The sequence below is a fragment of the Rissa tridactyla genome, chromosome 9 (assembly GCF_028500815.1).
Source record: "Rissa tridactyla isolate bRisTri1 chromosome 9, bRisTri1.patW.cur.20221130, whole genome shotgun sequence".
NCBI classification, from domain to species: domain Eukaryota; kingdom Metazoa; phylum Chordata; class Aves; order Charadriiformes; family Laridae; genus Rissa; species Rissa tridactyla.
Window position 1 is genome coordinate 25426674 of NC_071474.1, and position 18881 is coordinate 25445554.

Consider the following 18881-nt stretch of genomic DNA (forward strand, 5'->3'; position numbering starts at 1 on the left):
ATGCTGCACCTGAAAGTCCAGTTTCTGGATGACTCCCAGAAGATCTTTGTAGTTGATGTAAGTGTGTATCATGTTCTTATTGGGGTTTTTTTTGTGCTAATTATTGAAGTCATTGCTGCTTTGAAGGATTGCATGGTCTCTGATAGCTTCAGGTTTTCAGTTTTAAACAAAAACAACAAAAAAAGCAAAACAAAAAAAAAAAAAGAAAAAAAAAGCCTGAAATCCAAAACAAGAAGTTATAGTTCTGGTTGCGAAGTGTCTTTCAGCACCAACACACTCATGCTCTCCTCTGTTATTGGCGTTATTTATAAAGAAGGAGGAATGGCCTTTACTTATCTGGTGTCGTCTTTTGGAAATCAGGTAATGGTAATATGAAGGGCTGTTCTTGACAAGTGTGGAGTTCTTCTCTTGTTTGTCTGGCTGCCAGTATAAGCATTCAATAAAGAAGAAAAATCTGGCAACTGGATAAAAGTAGCATATTTAACAAAATTACCCCTAGTGAGAAACATCTGCATGCATCTCTTCCTGGGCTTCAGTTGGAAAGGAAAACTGTGTGTTTTTGTGAATAGCTGAGGGGAAAAACTCACTGTATCTTATTTTCTGCATGACAATGTCCAACAACACACTGTCCTAAAAAAATTCACATTTAATAAATGCTAGCTCTGAAATAGATTTTAAATGTAAAGTATTAATATTTATGGTGTCAGATTTACATATATATGTATATAGATAACTGAAACTATGTATATCTTGACTATGTGTTAGAAACAGAGCTTTTTACAATTGTGATTGAGCACTTACTGTTGGTTAGGATTTGATAATCACAGTAGCTAATTGAATTAGCTAATTCAAGTAGATCTGTTCTAGCACCTACCTGCATCTCCTATGGGACCAGAGTATGTAATATAAATGGTTTTTTCACGTTCTATTGCATTTCTCAGCCTGTCCTGTCCTCTGGTTTTACTGCATAGCCTGAGAACTGCTCGGTCTTGGGTGCACTGCTCTGTTTCTTTGTGACAGTATTTTGCACAAAAGAGGATTGTAGAGCAGTTCCATTCCTTGGTACAGCATGGAAGTTGTTTGATTTGGTTTAATTAATGAATCCTAGACCTGGAGTCAGCTTAAAAATGAGACTAGTCATTTTAAAATGCCTTTTTTTTCCATATTGATTAGATCAGGGCATAGCGAGAGACAATTTAACACATGCTGCTGGTACAATGTTGCTGCATTTTTTCCGTCTCTGCTTTCTTATTTGCCTGAAACACTTACAGCACTATAGCTCTGCACAACATGTTATTGCAGCAAATAGCTTCCATTAGAGGAACTCCTGGTCATTTCCCTTTTTATTATGGAACGGTATTGGAAACCCCTTTCAGGCATTTCATGCATTTGATGCTGTATGGGTACAATAAATGAGTAGTTGAATTAGTGACTTCTCCATTATAAAAGGACCGCTTTGGGCTAAGTTTTGAGCAGATACATCAAGCAACTCTTCCTAAATCCCTCCTGACTTTGGAAAGCTCTTTTGAATGTGCAGTACTTCAGTATAATGGAAGGGAAAGAACAAAAGGGAGAAAACACGGCGGGCCTGGTTCCCTCTCGGCCTTGTGCGTGGAGTCTGCATCCGTACCTGCCTCACGTGGGTATCACAGCTGCTGGCACCTGCAGCCAGGCTTGTTTTCAGTCCGGCTTTGCCCCCAAATGAGTTCTTCTCCTGCTGGGTGCTGGCCTGGGAAGCCTTCTGCCTTCATCTACATCCTTGCTGATGGCTGGGGCCTGGCATCCTCTCTGTGGCCGCTGAGCTCCAAGGATCTCCTTCTGCTGGGCGATGGAGGTTGTTCTTGGGATGGCACCGATGAGTCAGTTCTGAGCCCTCAAGGCAGGGGAAAGCGGAGGACCTGACACTTGTCCAAACGTCTCTTGTTGTGCCCTCCCTGATGAACATGCCAGGGCTGAGCCATGGTGCAGACAGCATATTGCCGGGATGCTGCCAACCACGCCAGCGAGCCCTGCGCCTGGCCCTGGGAGGGCATCAGGACCCCTGGCCCCAGGGTCCAGGTGCGGGGACAGTCACAGATCAGCCTTTAACAGGTTTGTTGCACTGAGAGGAGATATTGCAAAGCTGCCTCCCTTCTTCCTTCCATCCCTGGGTACCCAGAGATGTGATCTGGCATGTGCCCTCACCACTAAAGTTACCCTTCACTCTGGAACAGTTTAAACGAAGCAGCCTTGAGCCTGGTCAGGCTTCGGAGACTGCCCCAGAGCAGCACAGAGATGGCGAACCACTTTGCAGCCTGGGCAGACAAAGCCTGGGCGTCTCTGCTAGCGGAATTTGCTAGAGGGCAAGATGCAGTAGAATGGAAAAAAAAAAAAAAAGAAAGAAAATGCAAACCAAACAAGCCCAGAAAAACTAATTGCTGGGGCTGAGTGAAGGAGAAAAATCTCCCATGGTCTTGTGTCCATCATGACGAGTATCGGTGGGTGTTCATTGACAAGAAGCTGCACGTGAGCTGGTCCAGCGAGGGCATGGGGAGCAGTGGGGCTGGTGCCTTTTGGTGCGTACCAGCTGTGGCCATGCAAAAGACATCAGCATGGGAGGCATTTCCCACGGTGATGGAGAAAGATCACACCAAATCCTGTAAGGTGTCGCTTCCCTCTAAAACCGCAGACCTGGGTGTAGCAGCCCAAGCTACGGGGAACACTGCAGAATCATGGCTTTGCTGTTGGACAGCAAATGCTGCCAGAGTGTCATTTGGGGACAGATGTATGTGTCCCCATGCGTCACAAACATTGCTCTCTGCCTCTGGATGCACATCTTGCTTTCTTACCCTGTCCCAGCTGCTTTCAGCGAGGACAGGAATGGCGAGCACAGCCTCTGCTTTCCACTGCCTTATACACAGGGGGTTCTGTCTGTGAGGGCTAACCCAGTCCTGCAACGTCACTGAAGGCACATTTAGGGTGGGAGGTGGGGCATCCAGCCCCATGCATCACCCTCCTGCCCTGCCCTGCACTCCTCCAACACAGCGCCCACTACTCCCACCCAATGCTGTGCACCTGAGCACGACCGTACCCCAGCATGGCTTGGAACTTTGGTACCCCGCAAACCCAGGACGGGACACCTGCAAGCAGCACTCGGTGAGAGGAAAAGCTCTGCTTTTCAACCGTCGCCAGCATCAGCAGGGCTGTGTCTCCCTAGCCAGCAGGTTTTCCTGCGGATGGGGCCACTGGTCTCCATCAGTGCCTGCCCTGGGCAGTGCTGGGCTTGGAGGAGAGCAGGTCGCTCCCAGTAGACATGTGGTGGGTAATAACCCGGTAAGAAATGCTTGTCTTTCCTGGATGCCTGACAAAGGCCAAGGCCTTTCATGCTAGAAAATTCTAGCTTGGAAAGAAACATTTATAATTGTTTTAATTACCCTTGTGATCTAGTAATTTTGAGGACAACCGGGGGTGCTGCAGAGTGAATGCTGTTATTACGCTATCACTTTTCAGCAGCCTTCCAGCGCGGAGCCAGCAATTTCCAGGAGAAGCCGTGAAAGGTGGTTATTAGTGTGCATCACTGCCAGCAGCCAGGGTCCCTCCCGTCCCTGCCGGGAGCAGCGTTGGCACGGGGACCTGCAGCCTGCCTTCACCTCCATCACCCAAAATGCCATAATTTAGCAGCTGTCTAACCCAGCCTCTCTGCTCCAGTTTGCTTTTGCACGAACCCACACTTATTTTTAGTCTGCTTTTCACAAGTTGATAAAGGAGTAGCAGGGTCTTTGTTGGGGTGGGTCACTGCCAGGTTCGTTTCTGGTGCATTCTGGTGCATTTTCCAAAGTCAGGGGCCTCCTGGGTCGCTCCCCAGCTCTGTCAGACCGCGCGGCAACAAGCCAAGCAGAACACCCACCAAGTGTTTCTGTTTACTCGGAATAACTACAGCCTGGTGTAGTTATCAGCGTGTAGTGCCACTTAATTAATATTGCTAAAGTGCACAGATGAGCCAGGGGCCAAGGCACAGGATCTCCGCAGGGTCCTCTTGCTGTTAATTACCATTAACCATAATAGTAGCTTGTCCCCGGCAATCCAGTCGCCGGCAGTCGGGGCACACAGGCTTGCTGCACAGGTTTGGGGTGTGCTCCCGTTTGCTTTTAATCGAGCACGTTTGCCACGGCCACCCCTGGTTCAGGCAGATGCTCATCCTGGGGAGCGCTTGCCAGTTTGCCAGGGATGGAGCTGCCCAGACAGCGACGGTTGCAAAAGGTGAGCCAAAAGCAGCATTTCTTTCCCTTACCTTTCCTCTCTGGTTTACATTCCTTATAGAAGCATGGAACGGTTCGGGTTGGAAGGGACCTTAAAGATCGCATTGTTCCACCCCCTCCCCCGCCCTGGGCAGAGACACCTCCCCCCAGACCAGGTTGCTCCAAGCCCCGTCCAACCTGGCCTTGAACACCTCCAGGGATGGGGCAGCCACAGCTTCTCTGGGCAACTTCCAGGGATGGGATCTCAGCAATTTCTCCTTAATAAAGGAGAGAAGTGATGAGAAGGAATCTGATTTCCAAGAGAAGTTAGGGGCACACAGTGCGCAGTCATCCTGTCCCACATGCTGAAGCCAGCAACGTTTATTGAGCAGGGTTTTGCTGCAGCATGTTGAGGAAAATTCCCACAGATCCTCTTGGGGTAAAGGCAGGGAGATAAAAGTTCTCCCCCATCGCACTGAAATCCCATCACCACAGCTGTTGGCATTGCCTAACCTGCTGCTTCTGTGGTGTGTTTGTTTGCTAGCAAAAATCCTGCGGAAAAGGGTTGTTCAACCTCACCTGCAGCCACCTCAACCTTGCGGAGAAGGAGTACTTCGGGCTGGAGTTTTGCAGCCAGGCTGGGAACCACGTGAGTGCGGCATGGGGCCCTGGCGCTGCACCACGCTGCAACCTTGCAGCAACTGCCTGTATGGCTGGGGGCTCACTGGCACCTCCTGGACGGAAAATTTCAATGGGAAGTTTTGCCACAATGCCAAAAAGCCCTTGAAAATGGGAGTTATGAGGGGAGCCACAAGCTGGTTGTCAAAGCCTTGATGATAGCCACGGCCCACAGAGTTTATCCGTAGCCATCGGCGTGGGCCTGCCAGCAGGACCCCTTGCTGCAGCAGCCAAGCTGGCCAACATTTCTGTGTTGCGTTGTAGCGTGATGCTGCTGCTTCTATTCCCCATCTCTTGTGCTGTTTACTCACACAGTTCTTCATTGCCTTCTTTCAGGTCTGGTTGGAGCTACTAAAACCCATAACAAAGCAAGTCAAAAGTAAGTACTTAAAGAATAAAATTCTAAATCACTGCCAGTGACTAGTGCAGACACATTTGTGCAGCCTTTATTGTTTGGGGACGGGGCGGGGGGCTGGTTTCCAGCATTTACCTGAGCTCATTTTATAGCATGAGGCTGGGTTGCAAAGACACCACATTCCGTATAAAACCCTGTAGAAACACCACTGCCTTTGCAATCTGGCTTCTGCGCCATTTTAGGCTTGAGCCGTTAATTGCCTGGCAGCCTGGTGGAGGCACGGGGGGCGGCTGCGTGCGTGCGCGCCCGTTGCCAGGCTGGCAGGGTGGTGGGCATCACGCCCTGCATGCCCTCCTGTTCCCTTCCCAGCTCCTGGCAACTCAGCCACCTGAGCCCTGCCCTTCGCTGGCTCTGACGCCCCTCTCCAGCCCCCAGCCCCCCCAGGCCGTTGCATGGAGATGCTGCCGAGCCTGACCTCACTTCAGCATCCTGTGCTGTGGCCAGGACCGGTGCTAACACAGTGCCCCTTTCAGCCTATGCCTATTTCCACCCCTGTGGCGAACCAAAGGATATTTTCCCCAAATACATGCTGACCAGGAGGTGGTCAGGCGCATGACCCCAGTATTTGTCACAGGGAGGCTGCAGTACAGTGTCTGCATGAATTTCTTGTAAGGGGAAAGCCTGGAAAAAAGCCTCCCCTTTCTGGGTGCATCAGAAGTGGGATTATTTCAGGTGCCAGTTTCTTCTTTCACGTCCCTTCTGGCCTGCTCTCTCAGGCTCCCGTGCCTCCAGGAGCCCCTGAACCGTCCCACTGTGTCCTGGGACAGTCAGTGCCCACAAAATTGCCTCCCTCCCTCCATGCTCTTTGCCTTGGGCTTGGCAACTTGCTCTTACTCAACCCACAGAAAAGCTTTGCCCAGTGTCCTATGGAGCTGTTACATTCCAAGTGCTTGGAGGGCTGGATTTAAAGTCCAACCCCGCCCATGGCCATGCTCCAGACAAGCACCCGTGGCACCACTCCACGGAAACCCCCCCCCTCCTGGTAGGGGTTTTTGCAATTTAAAGAATTGATGGGGCATTTTCTCTTTCATATTTTTTAGGCATCCAGTTCCCTTTTTGCTTCCACTGGGGGTCTGGGCAGGCTGGTTTTTGGGGACAGGCTGGAGTCCCTGATGTTCAGGGCTTCCAGCCCTGACTGGTAAGGGCTCAGAGCGATTTCCTTTGTAAGGCAACAGCATGCGTGAAGAGAGTTGTAAATGTTCTCAATAGACACAGGAAAGAAAACTTATGAAGATGTTGTGTTTTAAGATCCTAAGGAGGTTCTTTTCAAATTTATGGTGAAATTTTTCCCAGTGGACCCTGGCCATCTGAGAGAAGAGCTGACCAGGTACAGTACTTGTTCTGTTACTTTCTTACCGCACAGTCCTGTATTTTTGCAACTGTGAAGCATGTGTTTAATTGTTTATCTTCATCCACCCAAACCTGTCTGTTAGCAGTGGTTATTCTAATTATTGAAAGAGCTCCGTGCTTTAAAAAAACTAAAACCGAGAGAGTATCTTTTCTTGATCCTGGTTTTAAACAAAGTCCACTTGAAGGATCAGCCGTCTAAAGAGGCTGCAAGTTGTTTACTGCCAAATGCTTTAGCAGTTGGGCATCAGGTCTGACTTCGCTCAGGCTAGCTCCTGCCTCATGCTGCGTTCTGAAAGAAGAACCTTTATTTTATTTTTGAAAATTACATTGTTAGCTCTTCCGTTTTAGAGAAAGCATTGTGTACAGGAGCTACGAATAAAACTAAGACAGTGCTTCTGCAGAACGTTAGCTGTGAGAGATGCAAATGGCCTCAAAAGCACAAAGAAATCTTAACTCTGAAAGCTACTAATGGGGATTTCAATGGCAGGGGCATACTGGTCATGGTGGTGCCCAGATGCAGCCTTCTGCAGGAGCTGGGTGCTCCTCCCGTGACCCCCTCAAACCCTCATCCCCTGGGTTGTAACATGGGCGAGTGCAGAGAGAGGTGCGGGGATAGCCAGCCCCCTGCAGCAGAGCCCTCGGGGCTCAGCCTGGCGCCTGCCACCCCTGCCCAGGGCACACTCCTGTCCTCTCCACAGGTACCTCTTCACCCTCCAGATCAAGAAGGACCTGGCACTGGGGCGGTTGCCCTGCAGCGACAAGAGCGCGGCGCTGCTCGTCTCCCACCTGCTGCAGTGTAAGGGCAGGCGAGCACCCGCGGGGACGGTGCCCCTTCCCTGGGGAGGGGGACAACCGGGCTCTGCTTCGGCTGTGCAGCGAGGGTTTCCCCCTGCCGTGACCCCTCGCAGCCTAACCCATGCTCTCCTTGTGTCCCCCACAGCCGAACTGGGCGACTTCCATGAGGAGACAGAGCAGCAGCACCTGGCAACCCACAGGTACCTGCCCAACCAGGAGTACCTGGACAACAAGATCATGCACTACCACCGGAGACACAGGTAAGGGCTGCTCCGCGCCTCGTCCGCCCACCCAAAGCACCCGGCAGGGGCCCACTGAGGGGCCTGTCCCCATTAGCGGGCAGCAGGGTGGGTGCGATGCCAGCACGCTCAAAGGCATTTTTTCAGCCCATTTCAGTGGCTGCCTTCTCATTCTTGCCACTTCCCGATGCGTTTGTGTCTCCAGCGGGAAGACGCCGGCCGAGTCAGACGTTCAGCTGCTGGACGTGGCCAGGAAGCTGGAGATGTATGGGATCCGCCCGCACCCCGCCAGTGACGGCGAGGGCACGCAGATCAACCTGGCCGTGACACACATGGGGGTGCTGGTCCTGCGGGTGAGCCCAGCGCTCAGGGCGGGCAGCCTTTCCCCAGAGACATCGCCTCTGGATGATGGGGGGGGGACCCTGTGTGCTCCAAACCCTCCCAGATCCTCAAAGAGGGAGCACTCCCGGGCAGACCTCAGGCACGGAGGCGATGCTCTGGGGCATCGCTGCGGGGTTCAGCCCCACCACCTCCATGCATGCCGGTTGCATGCCGCCATGCCCGCCCCAGCTCACTCGGCCCTTGTCATGGCGAGCACAGCCATGTAAGCACCACAGGTTGTAACCTGCTGCATCACATGTGTTCACCGTGTAATCTTCCAGCGAAAATAGCCACCTCATGTCTATGCAATTACATAATGCTGTAATCACGGCGTAGCTGCAGAATAAACACAGACTTCCTCGCAGCCGGCGTGAAGCAGCGCTTGCCTCCCACACCAGCTAATTTCAACCTGGGAACATCTTGCCAGAGCAGGGGAAAAAAAAAAACAAAAAACAAAACAAAAACAAAAAAACCAACTGCAGGTCTGCTGTTCATAATTAGCGCTGCCAGACCCGGTTATTTATTCAGAGCCATAAACACCCCTCATGGATGATTAGAGCATCTGTGAGCCCATTAAAATCTGGGCTCTCCCAGAAAGCTGAGAGGGTCTCAGTGCCGCAGCATGGAGTAACGCAATTTTACACGTTCCTGCCGTGAAACCTTTATTGTCTGGCTGCATCTTAATTGATGCATAACAATAATGAGGGGTATGGTATGCTCGCAGCCTGCTTGGGCTGGGTCTGAAGGCATGGGAGCTGAGCTCTGCTGTGCTTCCAGCAAAGGAGAGGAGGGGTTGTCTTCTTTTGGGGGGTGATTCTGCATTAACTCATGTGATGTTTGAGTTGGGACAGCTGGGAGACTCTGCCTCTGCGGGGTTTGTCTTGGGATCCTGGAGTTTTACAAATAGCTGCAGGAGGCAGAGTTAGGGCCTGAACCTTGATTTCCACTTTTAGGACCAAGTGATGGAGAGGAGGGTCAAACACCAAATCTCAGCATCCCTTTCCCAGCTCAGGTCTTGGCCCATCATGTTTCTGCAGTCCTCACTTGCCCCATCCTGCTGTAAACTGCTGTGTCCATCCTTGCAGGGCAATACAAAGATCAACACATTCAACTGGTCCAAAATTCGCAAACTGAGTTTCAAGAGGAAGCATTTTCTCATCAAGCTCCATGCAAACATATCTGTAAGTACCGCACTGCAGGCAGCTGCCAGCCTCAGAAGCAGGCAAGCAAAATCCCTGATTTTGAATAAAGTCTGTTTCTGCTGCTCATGGGTGATGCTCCTTCCTCGTGAGTGTGGCGTGTGCCACCCCCATGTCCCCAGCAGGGTGACACTGTGCCACCCAGAGCTGCCAGCAGCCCAGTGTGGTCCTTTGGGGGGTGAGGAGGTCGAACGGCAGAACCTGGCCCTGCGCCCCGACACTTGTCTCTGGCCATGCAGGCGCTGTGCAAGGACACGCTGGAGTTCACCATGGCAAGCCGGGACGCCTGCAAGGCTTTCTGGAAGACTTGCGTGGAATACCATGCCTTCTTCAGGCTGTCTGAAGAGCCCAAGTCAAAGCCCAAAGCCCTTCTCTGCAGCAAGGGCTCCAGTTTCCGCTACAGGTAAAGTCCTGAGGGAAAACCCAAGACAGGAGGCCAGGAAGGGCGTGGGGATGGCTCAGAGCTTCCCTTTTATGTTGGACCTGGCTGGATGCAAGGGGATGATGCCTGATAGCCGCTTTTCCTGGAGAGACTGCTGCCTCGGTCCTGCCACGTCCCCTCTTTTCCCCTGGGATACCGGGATGCCCCGGGGCTGGGGCTGATGGTGCTACTCACACCTCTCCCCCCTTACTGCAGCGGGAGGACGCAGCGGCAGCTGCTGGAGCATGGGAGGAAGGCGAAGATGAAGAGCCTGCCCTTTGAGAGGTACCGGGGAGCAGGGAGGAGGGCAGTGCCCAGGTGGTGCGGGCGGACACAACCCTCCTGGCCCTGAACCCACCCACGCTCTTGGCCTTGCAGGAAGCACTACGCGTCCCGCTATGATGAGAGGCAGTGCCGCTCCTCCCCAGACCTCCTGACAGACGTCTCCAAGCAGGTATGTCCCTTCAGCGTCAGTCGGAGGTAACAGCAGGGCTTGGGGGAGAGTCTTGGCATCGCAGCCCCAGCTGGCGGAGCTCAGCTGGAGTCCCCAGGGCTGACCCTCAGCTCTGTGGGCTCACTAGCAGCCCTGCTTTGCCTGGCTGGGGCTCTGGGCACCCACCCACCCTCTGCCCCTGCTCAGGTGGAGGAGCTGCGCCTTGCCTATGGCAGCCGGGGCTCCTACCATGCCAATGGGGTGCACACCTCTGAGCCCATCCTGGACAGCCGGCGCCGGAGCTCCCCTGTGGAGGTGTCGTTCGCTGCCGAGCTGGAGCGCTCCAAGCTCGAAGCGTCCCCCGCCTTCCTGCCCCACTCCAAAAGCTCATCTGCCTTCCCCCTGCTCTACGCCGAGCTGGAGCGAGCATGGGAGCCCGCCGACCACTTCAGCGCCAGGAACCCCTTGACCTCCTTTCGGCCTCACCACCAGTTCGCCGGGAACAGTAAAAGCACCTCGGTGGGCAACATGCGGGAGGTGAGCGCCCAGCCACTGGTGTACTCGGATGTGCCATGCCCCCCGCCCGTGGCCACCCCGGCGCCACAGGTCCTCTTCTACCTGGACAGGCCTCCACAGCCCCCATGCCACACACTGGCGTCCGGCGAGGACGCAGACAGCGGATGCAGCCCTACAGCTGCAAAACCCCCCAGGCGCAGCCCAAGCGGGACCCGGGCTGGGAATTTTCACCGTGATGCCATGGGTGTGGCAGCGGGCAGAAGCATGGCCCCAGCTGGGGAGAGCAGGTTGCTGGCTCGCTCCTTCGATTACGGCCTTCAGGAGCAGCCCCCCAAGCGGTCTTGGAGCCAGTCGGACATGAAAACCATCCGCTTCCCCTACGGCTCTGAGTTCAGGCCGCTGGGGCCGTGCCCCGTGCTGAGCAGCCGGAGACCGGGCGTCTTCCAGCACCTACCAGGCCAGCCAGGGCCGCGGCGCTCGGCCGAGCGCTATGTGGGCAGCAGCACCGAGTCCAGCGACTCCGACTCCGACTTCCTGGCCACTGACTACTGCTCCCTGTACGGCCACGTGCTGCGGTCACCCATGGCCCGGGTGCGGCTGTCCTCTGGCAGCCTCCAGCTGGATGAAGAAGATGAGGAGGTGTCCTTTGCCACCGGCGCTGCTGAAGAGAGGACTTGCCGGGGGTCCTCCAGGTATTTCACCTAGGTGCCTCACACTGGCCAGAGGGAGCCGAGGTGGCCGGCACCAACCTGGGGCTGCAGAAGGCTGACACTCTCATTTGCAGGGATACTGCTTCCAAACCATTGTGATGGGCTTGTGTTGTACGAGTGCTCTTAGCTATAGAGGATGTGTTAATGGACAACAGGTTCAGAAGTACTCAACGCCAGCACCACGCTTGGAAGCTGGTGTGTCTCTGCCACGACACACGGGGGTTCCACTCCAGCCAGAAGGGCCAGGGCTCTCCTAAAAGCCCTGCAAAGACCTTGTGTCCTCCCCATGCTTGGAGCTCAGCCGCCAGTCTTCATTGAGGGGGTAGGGAGAAAAAGAAAAGAGACATCTCACAGAAGAATTTAAACGTGTTTTTTACAGCGGCAGGGAAGCACACTGGTGGGAAGGGTGTTTGAGGCCTGTTCGGAGAGGAACAGAATGTCCAGGGTAGGCTGCTCCAGGAGCTGACCCCCTCCATTGGACACTGCCAATGCCCCAGCACAGAGCCCATCTCCTCCATCCTGCCTCTCCTCCCACCCACACTGCAGGGAGCGCCTGGCCCCAGAGGACAGGGGCACATGTTGGGGTGCTCCTTGCAATGCTTGGAGTCATGGAGGAAGCAAACCCCTCCGCCTTCTCCCTGGACGGTTTAGAGCATTAGCCTTCCCCAAGAAGCATCCCAGCTGTGCTTGTAAACCATTTAGCAGCATCCCACAGCAAGCTGTGGAAAGGAGGTTAATGAATGATATCGCAAAGCCCCGCTTCTCTTAGGCCCATTGACTGCCTTTTTCTGGCAGCACCTCCACAGCCCTGGCGCCTCAGTGCCCCGCTTGAAGGCAGGGGGAGAAAGACCTGTGAGGGGTCCTCCGCTCCCCCAGATCAGGCCCCAGTGGAGGAGCACGGGGGAAAGAGCTCAGGACGGGGGGAGGAAAGAAACAGGCAGCTGGTGCTCACCCTTGGCGTGAGGCAGTCTGCTGTAACCATGGTGCTTTCAAACCCTCCTCTGCCGCACAAGCGCAATGTTATTTTTACCAGGGTTGTTTCTGGCTGTAAAGGAGGAGGAGATGGGACTGCTCACCATCAGTGGGGCGGCAGGAGGGGGATTCCCAATTTATCCATTGATCCCTGGAAAAGAAAAGGCATAAAGATACTTCTTGAAAGTATTTTTATTACAAAAACTTATTATTACCCTAAAACTACACAAAATATACTCAAAAGACTGGAGAATGGTGACACCTCTGTAAGATTTTAGGGGAGGATCTCGTTACTTTTCTGTAAGAACAACCCTGTAACATTCTGTAGGATGTGACTGTAAGAAGAGCGGCAACCCACTAAATCCATGGTTGAGAAACCACTGTGACCTGCTAGAACAGATTTCAGAAATAAAGAAGCTGGGACAGAGACAGAAAACAGGTTAGAAGACAGAAAATAGGTAAAAATAGCTGGGCCTATGGGTACTGCTCACCCCGCACGTCACTTGTCTCTTGTTTTGGAAGGTGGACAATAAAAATTAGTTGCTCACGCCCGAGTTTTGGTTTCCTCCCTGTGCCCTGCCACATCCGCGCCCCCAGCCCTGCAGGCGTCCCTGCCCCCCTGCCCAGCGCCACATGGCCCCTAGGCTCCCTCCAGGCCCACTCCCCTCTCCCCGCTGCTCCCCCTGAGCCTCCACAGCCACCGGGGAGCCTCGCTGAGAGCCCCGAATGCTGCTGGAAACAGCCACATTCTTGGCTGGTTGCCCAAAGAAATGCGTTGGATCAAGAAGAGAGCGCGCGGTAGGGTTTGCTTTTGCTCCTGGTTACCCTGTGCTGAAGAAGCTGTGAACCACAGGGGCTCCATGTGCTGCTCCGGCACACGTTTCTATTAAAGAGAGTATAAACTTTCTGGTCGTAGAGGGTTGTTTCTTCCCTTTCCCAAAGCTCTGCACCTTGGAAAGAGCAAGAACCACCACTCAATACAGCGTTTAAGTCTGACGGTCTACAGGCACGATTTGGTAGCGGGGAAAAAAAAAAAAAAAGCAGCAGTGTTTCAAACAGAGCGAACAGAGTGCACTCACAGCCTGTGGAAAACGTCCGTAAAGGGTTATAGCTTGAGGGGACAGGCAAACCTACAACCTTGCTCCCGAAAGCAGGTAGAGACACGGGTAAAGGCTGGCCCAAGTCAGGTTTGCCTTCAGCATGTCCCAGAAGAGCCACAGCGTCCCCACGGAGAGGGATCAACATCCATCCACGCCGCCCCCATCTCCAGGAGCTTCAGCTCTGGCACTCAGGACGCTGCTAGGAAACCAGTACCGAGAGGGAGAAACAAGGGTTGGGAACTAATTTGGGATTTTTCCATTGAGCAGAGAGCACCGGGGCACAGTGCACGTGCTCTGCCATAGCATAGCCCTCACGATGGGCAACAGCAGAGGAACAAAGCAGCTCATGGCCAAAATAGACATCTTCAAGATAAATTCATTGCCTAAATGAGCTTTCTTGGGACTGGCTAAAATAAAGGAACAATCCCAGTAAGCAGTGTCTTGTGTGTCAAGGGACAGCCGAAATAACCCTCGAGTAAGCCCTTCCCCGTGGTCCCTGCTCAGCCCTATTCACCAGAAAGGGGCAAGAACATCTATTTAAGTGATTGTATTTCACTAGGGAAGAAAACGAGAATGGAGAGGATGTGGAAGGATTTGGCCTGTTGACAGTGAGAGGTATCAGCAGTACCTGGAAAGCGTAAACTTTTATAGCTCTTACACGGGTAAGGACTATTAAGGGGGGGGCAGGGGAGGGGGGAGGTATAGCAACATTACAGCGTAAAACCATTAAGCTCCTCAATGCATTCGGACTGAAGTAACTGGCGTTCGTATAAAATCTATCCATTAGAGATGAAGCTAATCTTGAAATTCAGCTGCACCATGCGCAGCAACTTTTTAGGCACAGGATATAAAAAGCAGCAAAATGGACACAGTATGCAAAGAACTTCAGTTTGGAGAAGCACGAAGACAGTTTTCCGTGTTATCTACCTCATCGCCGTATTAAGTGTTACTTCATTTATTACAAAAAAATGTGAAAAAAGGCAAGCCAACATACATACCACTAAAACTTTGCAAAGAGGAAAATAATTTTATTCCAGTGTCAAGTCATAAAGCAGTGTGATAAAAATCAGACCTTTAACAACTGCTAAACTTTGTGCAAACACATTAAGCGCCTACATACTTTCCTACTCAGCTACAGCCATTCCACGGAAGGCAAGACCAGGTGGTTCCGATACCACGTGCTCACTGTACAGAGGCGCAGGAGAGTGGTCAGAGGGTCTCAAGGACGGTTACATCGATAAAGGACTCGCCTTCCCAAGAACAAGCACATTTCTCTGCTCTGCGATTCAAACTACTTTGATAAGACTACTGCAATAGCAATACTTCCCAGCCTACAGTGGGAAGCCTAGCAAACCAGACAAGCAAGAAGATGGTTCCCGCATGAATATTTTGATATATCTTTCCATTAGCTATCGGCTGGCAACAGAATACCGCTGATTAAGTTACACAGTTCATCAATAACTAACGTACGGTGGGGAAAAAGACAACGGTTCTCTGGAAACCAGTAATACAGACATCCATTCTTCACAGTCTTATGATGCACAGAGACATAAGATGCCATATGCAGTACAAAAAAAACCCAAACAAAACCTCTCAAAGGGACTTGAAGAGATGGAGGCTGTATTACACACCCGCGGATGAGTTCTTCCCCACACTGTGCTATGAGGTAGGGGCACATCCCACCCATTTCACAGGAAAAGAAGAGGCACCATAGTTCAGCAACTTGTTACAGTCTTATCACAAAAGGACAACTCCCAAGTAATTCACTAACCCTGCCTACTCAGAGCTGCTCATGGAGTTGCATAGATCAAAGACCCTGTAACAACAGGGTAGAGAGCCCAGTTACAAAATTCAGGAGGAACTCCCATCACCTCTCCCCTGGCTCTCCTCATACAAAGAACACTTTAAGGGAAGTGACGTGGAAGCAAAAACATGTTTTGAATTCTGAGAAATCTGTGTGGAGCTCTTTTTAAAAGAGATTTGGGTCAAGACTGCTGAAGTGAAAGACAAGGTAAGGGTGGCACCAGCCTTTTTGTACCTTCACTCCACAGCGCCGAGCTCACAACGAAGCCAGAGTCTTCTGACATCTCCCCCACGTTGTCATGGGCCGCACGTTCATCTGAGCACACGGATCCCGGAGACTCCTCTTTAGGCACGGAACCAAACCAACCCCCGGGGCTGCTCTGTCTGCCTCCAGAGTTCCCTGCGGCGTAGCAGCTGCCAGGTGTCCTCTGGACAAGAACAGCGGGGGGGACCCAAGCCTTTTTCAAAGCAACCACACAACTCTGTGCGAGGAACACCTTCTTGAACTAGAACACGAGTTTGTGAGAGGTATATCCACACCCCCGCACATCGACTAAAATGCATAATGAAACGCACAACAGAACAAGCTCAGGAAAGTTTACAGAACTTAAATATTTATTTTTAAACCATTTAAAACCCCCCAAAACATTGAAATAAGCTTCATCTATAAACAGATTTACAAGACTAACGACTACAGAAGCTAGAGGAGCACTACAATTTGTTTCTGTGATGCAGTTATTTTGTAAAGCTTCAGATCAACTGTATTTACAACTTTTGCTGCTTTTACATTTATAAAAATATTTATTTAATCCATAACATTATTGTTTTCAAAAACTATTTCCAGACTTTTTTCTCAGATATAAATTCTAATCGGATTTCAGTTATATAGCAGATGAAAGTTTTAAACAGAAACTTTTTTTTTTAAAATTAAAACAAGGAATTAAAATTTTTTTTTTTTTTTTTTTTTTTTTTTTTTTTACAGTGTAGGCACCATTGAAAATAATTGTCCTTGGCATATCTAACCACCATCTCTCGCAAGTGTCCTTTATATAAAAACGATGTAATGGCAACATTTGACTAAAAATGCAGTATTTACTTGCACACCATTACTTTTTCAATATTTGGCAGATATATTTCAGATTCTTTAAAATGACTTTTGTGCAAAAACAAAATGTGCAGGTCTGAACCATAAAATAAACACACCCAGCCTTTATAAAAAATAAATTTACACCAACAGTTCCACAGCTAAGTACTGAAAAACAATCCCAGTTCAAAACTTCAGCATAATATACATACTGGGTTGAAAAAGGGGAAAAAAAAAAAAAACCAACGGAAGAGATTACCCATCTAGCAGTACCATAAATATATAACTGAAAGCAACTTTATAGTCTTACCTACTTTTTATGAAAAAAAAAAAAAAAGAAAAAAATCACTCCGTACTGCACAGTACTACCTTTTTGTGAAAGAATATCTATAACTCAGTTATTTGCATATTAACTGGTAAATACATATTTAAAATACACTTTCAGAAAATTATAAACAAATTATGTTGATGTACTGTATTTAATGTACTTAAGAACAAAAACGTGTATAAATATCTTACAGGAGAAACAACACCACCACACAGAACGCTGGTGTTACGCTTATACCTGCTTGTGAGGTATGTATCATGTGACGCTCGGCTTCTCTGGCTCCCTTCCACCCAGGCATGTATACTCAGAGGAAAAAAAATTAAATTAAGTTAAACTGGACTTCAGGTTTTGTCCATTATTGCCAAAAGCCCCACCCCCTCAACTGTATTGCTTTAAATCTTCCTACCATGATGATATAAAATTGAATTACTACTTCAGAACCTGTTCTAAAAGGTAATACATATACTGTACATCAGGATACACCTGTTGCTACATATCACCTGCAAACTATTGACATATTGCTCTCAAATATATTTAATCATAGAGCTGCCTAAAATACTGTACCAATTTAGAATTATAATAGATACTGTTGCAGGTTTATTTTTCAGGGCATGATAACTATATGCTGGTTGAAGCAGGTGCTACAGCAATACCCTTGCCACTACATTACGTGTTTCGAATACGCTTGTGAAAAAGCTATTTTCTCTGAAGCTTGTTAGTGATTTACAAAAGTTTAACTCATGAATACAAAAGACCTGTACATCCCCATGTACAGGAACAAAATAGCATCAAAACATACTGTACTTGCACTTTATAGTAACTAAAGTAATGGTTATTTCTAAAAGCAAAACTGCACCTCAACATTTATCAGATTAAACGGGTGAAACTACAATATTAAAAGTTGTTCTTTACAAAATAATTTCCTGAAAATATAAAACCATGTGCACTGCCACAAAATAGTCGAGTAGGTTCTTTCAAATCCTCAATCACCATCAATATGTTGCAAAGATCCAAAAGGCACAAGGAGCTCATGAGCTAAGCACTGCCAAGCTTGAAGTAGTTTTGGTGGGTTTCACTGGGTCCATACGAAACAGCAGTCAATTACGTGAAGTTTCTTAGGATGAGTCATTAACAGAAAATCTACAGATTAAAAAAAAAGCGCAATCAAGAGCTTTGTTAACTGTATTGTTTCAGCTTGGCAAACAGCACAGAACTACCTTTGCATCACTGAACCAGCATATGCCTTCATCTCAACAGATTACAGGAAAAAGCCACCCAAAATGACAGTCTCAAGAAAGCATCTGCTAAAAAGATAAGTTAAAGATTCTCCTGCTCTCTTACTTGCTATAAACATGCTTATAACAAAACTGCAGGCTAAATTAAAGGAAGCAAGGTATAACAACTACAGTAAAACGGGAGCACTACAAGAGCAAACAGATACAGTAATGGCTACTAGTAGTTTCAGTCTCAAACAGAAGTGTTATGTATAACTACCGAAGATAAAAGTTTAAAGCCCAGGACACAGCAGATCTTTCACTTACCACTAAACTACTCAAATTTCCCCAACATAGAAAGTTCACTGTCAACTAACCTTTCCTGGGCGTAAGTACTTAACTTAATTCTTTTCTTTTAAAAGAAGGCTTTTGTGTTTTTTTTGTTGTTTTTTTTTTAACAATGCATACAAAAAAAATTCCTTAACTTACTTCTGAAATTTCTCCATAAGTTTCTTCACCATCTTATCTGTGATCCCTGGACATGTTGCTTCTGCCATATTGATGCTTTTCTCAAGTTCCTCAATTGCTTTCTTTCTGCTAGCATTATTTGTGTCCTGCTGTTTGAGCTGAGTAGCAAACCAAAATAGATAGAACTTAAAAAACTTATCAGCCGCTTGGGTAATGCTTTCAAAGAAGTTTTTAAGTCAAGACTTACCTCAGCAAACACAGGCGTGATTATCATAGTTAAACAACTCAGGGTTTTAACAAGATCCTGATCCTAAAAATTAACAAATAAGGATGACATTAGCATATTCCTGTATGACGTCTAGGTTGCATTTAATATAGCACAGTGATTTTGGAAGTTCAGTTAAACTCAACAAAGCACTTGTAAAACCAATGAAGGCACAGTGCATCAACAAACGTTACGTGATGTGGGAACAGATGCCTGATCGCACATCTGAAAACGTCATATATCACCAGAAAAACAGTTCCGTTTTTCCTCTCTAATATTATATGGTCTTTAAA

General features: G+C 49.4%; 2 protein-coding genes across 3 annotated transcripts in view; one reads left to right on the plus strand and one right to left on the minus strand.

The window, feature by feature from the left end:
- Positions 1–11349, plus strand: FRMD7 (FERM domain containing 7). The gene is made up of 12 exons (XM_054213645.1): positions 1–57; positions 4762–4866; positions 5232–5274; positions 6559–6637; positions 7359–7456; positions 7601–7715; positions 7900–8047; positions 9161–9256; positions 9514–9677; positions 9912–9980; positions 10074–10149; positions 10336–11349. Exons 1-12 carry the CDS (start codon positions 1–3, stop codon positions 11347–11349), a joined length of 2064 nt encoding a protein of 687 aa, XP_054069620.1.
- Positions 11350–15826: 4477 nt separating this feature from the next.
- Positions 15827–18881, minus strand: part of STK26 (serine/threonine kinase 26) — a 32139-nt gene continuing 29084 nt past the window's right edge. For both annotated transcript variants that reach the window (XM_054213648.1, XM_054213646.1), the window contains exons 10-12: positions 18571–18633; positions 18345–18481; positions 15827–17781 (exon numbers count right to left, since the gene is read on the minus strand). In XM_054213648.1, coding sequence (XP_054069623.1) covers positions 17757–17781; positions 18345–18481; positions 18571–18633 — 225 coding nt within the window. In that variant the 3' untranslated portion in view covers positions 15827–17756. The remainder of the gene's footprint in view (positions 17782–18344; positions 18482–18570; positions 18634–18881) is intronic.

Excerpts from the sequence above, each read along its gene's own strand:
- FRMD7 (XM_054213645.1), top strand. The coding sequence starts at position 1 with ATGCTGCACCTGAAAGTCCAGTTTCTGGATGACTCCCAGAAGATCTTT. Across the intron at positions 6,638-7,358 it reads CTGAGAGAAGAGCTGACCAG|GTACCTCTTCACCCTCCAGA; the intron begins GTACAGTACTTG and ends TCCTCTCCACAG. Across the intron at positions 9,257-9,513 it reads AGCTCCATGCAAACATATCT|GCGCTGTGCAAGGACACGCT; the intron begins GTAAGTACCGCA and ends CTGGCCATGCAG.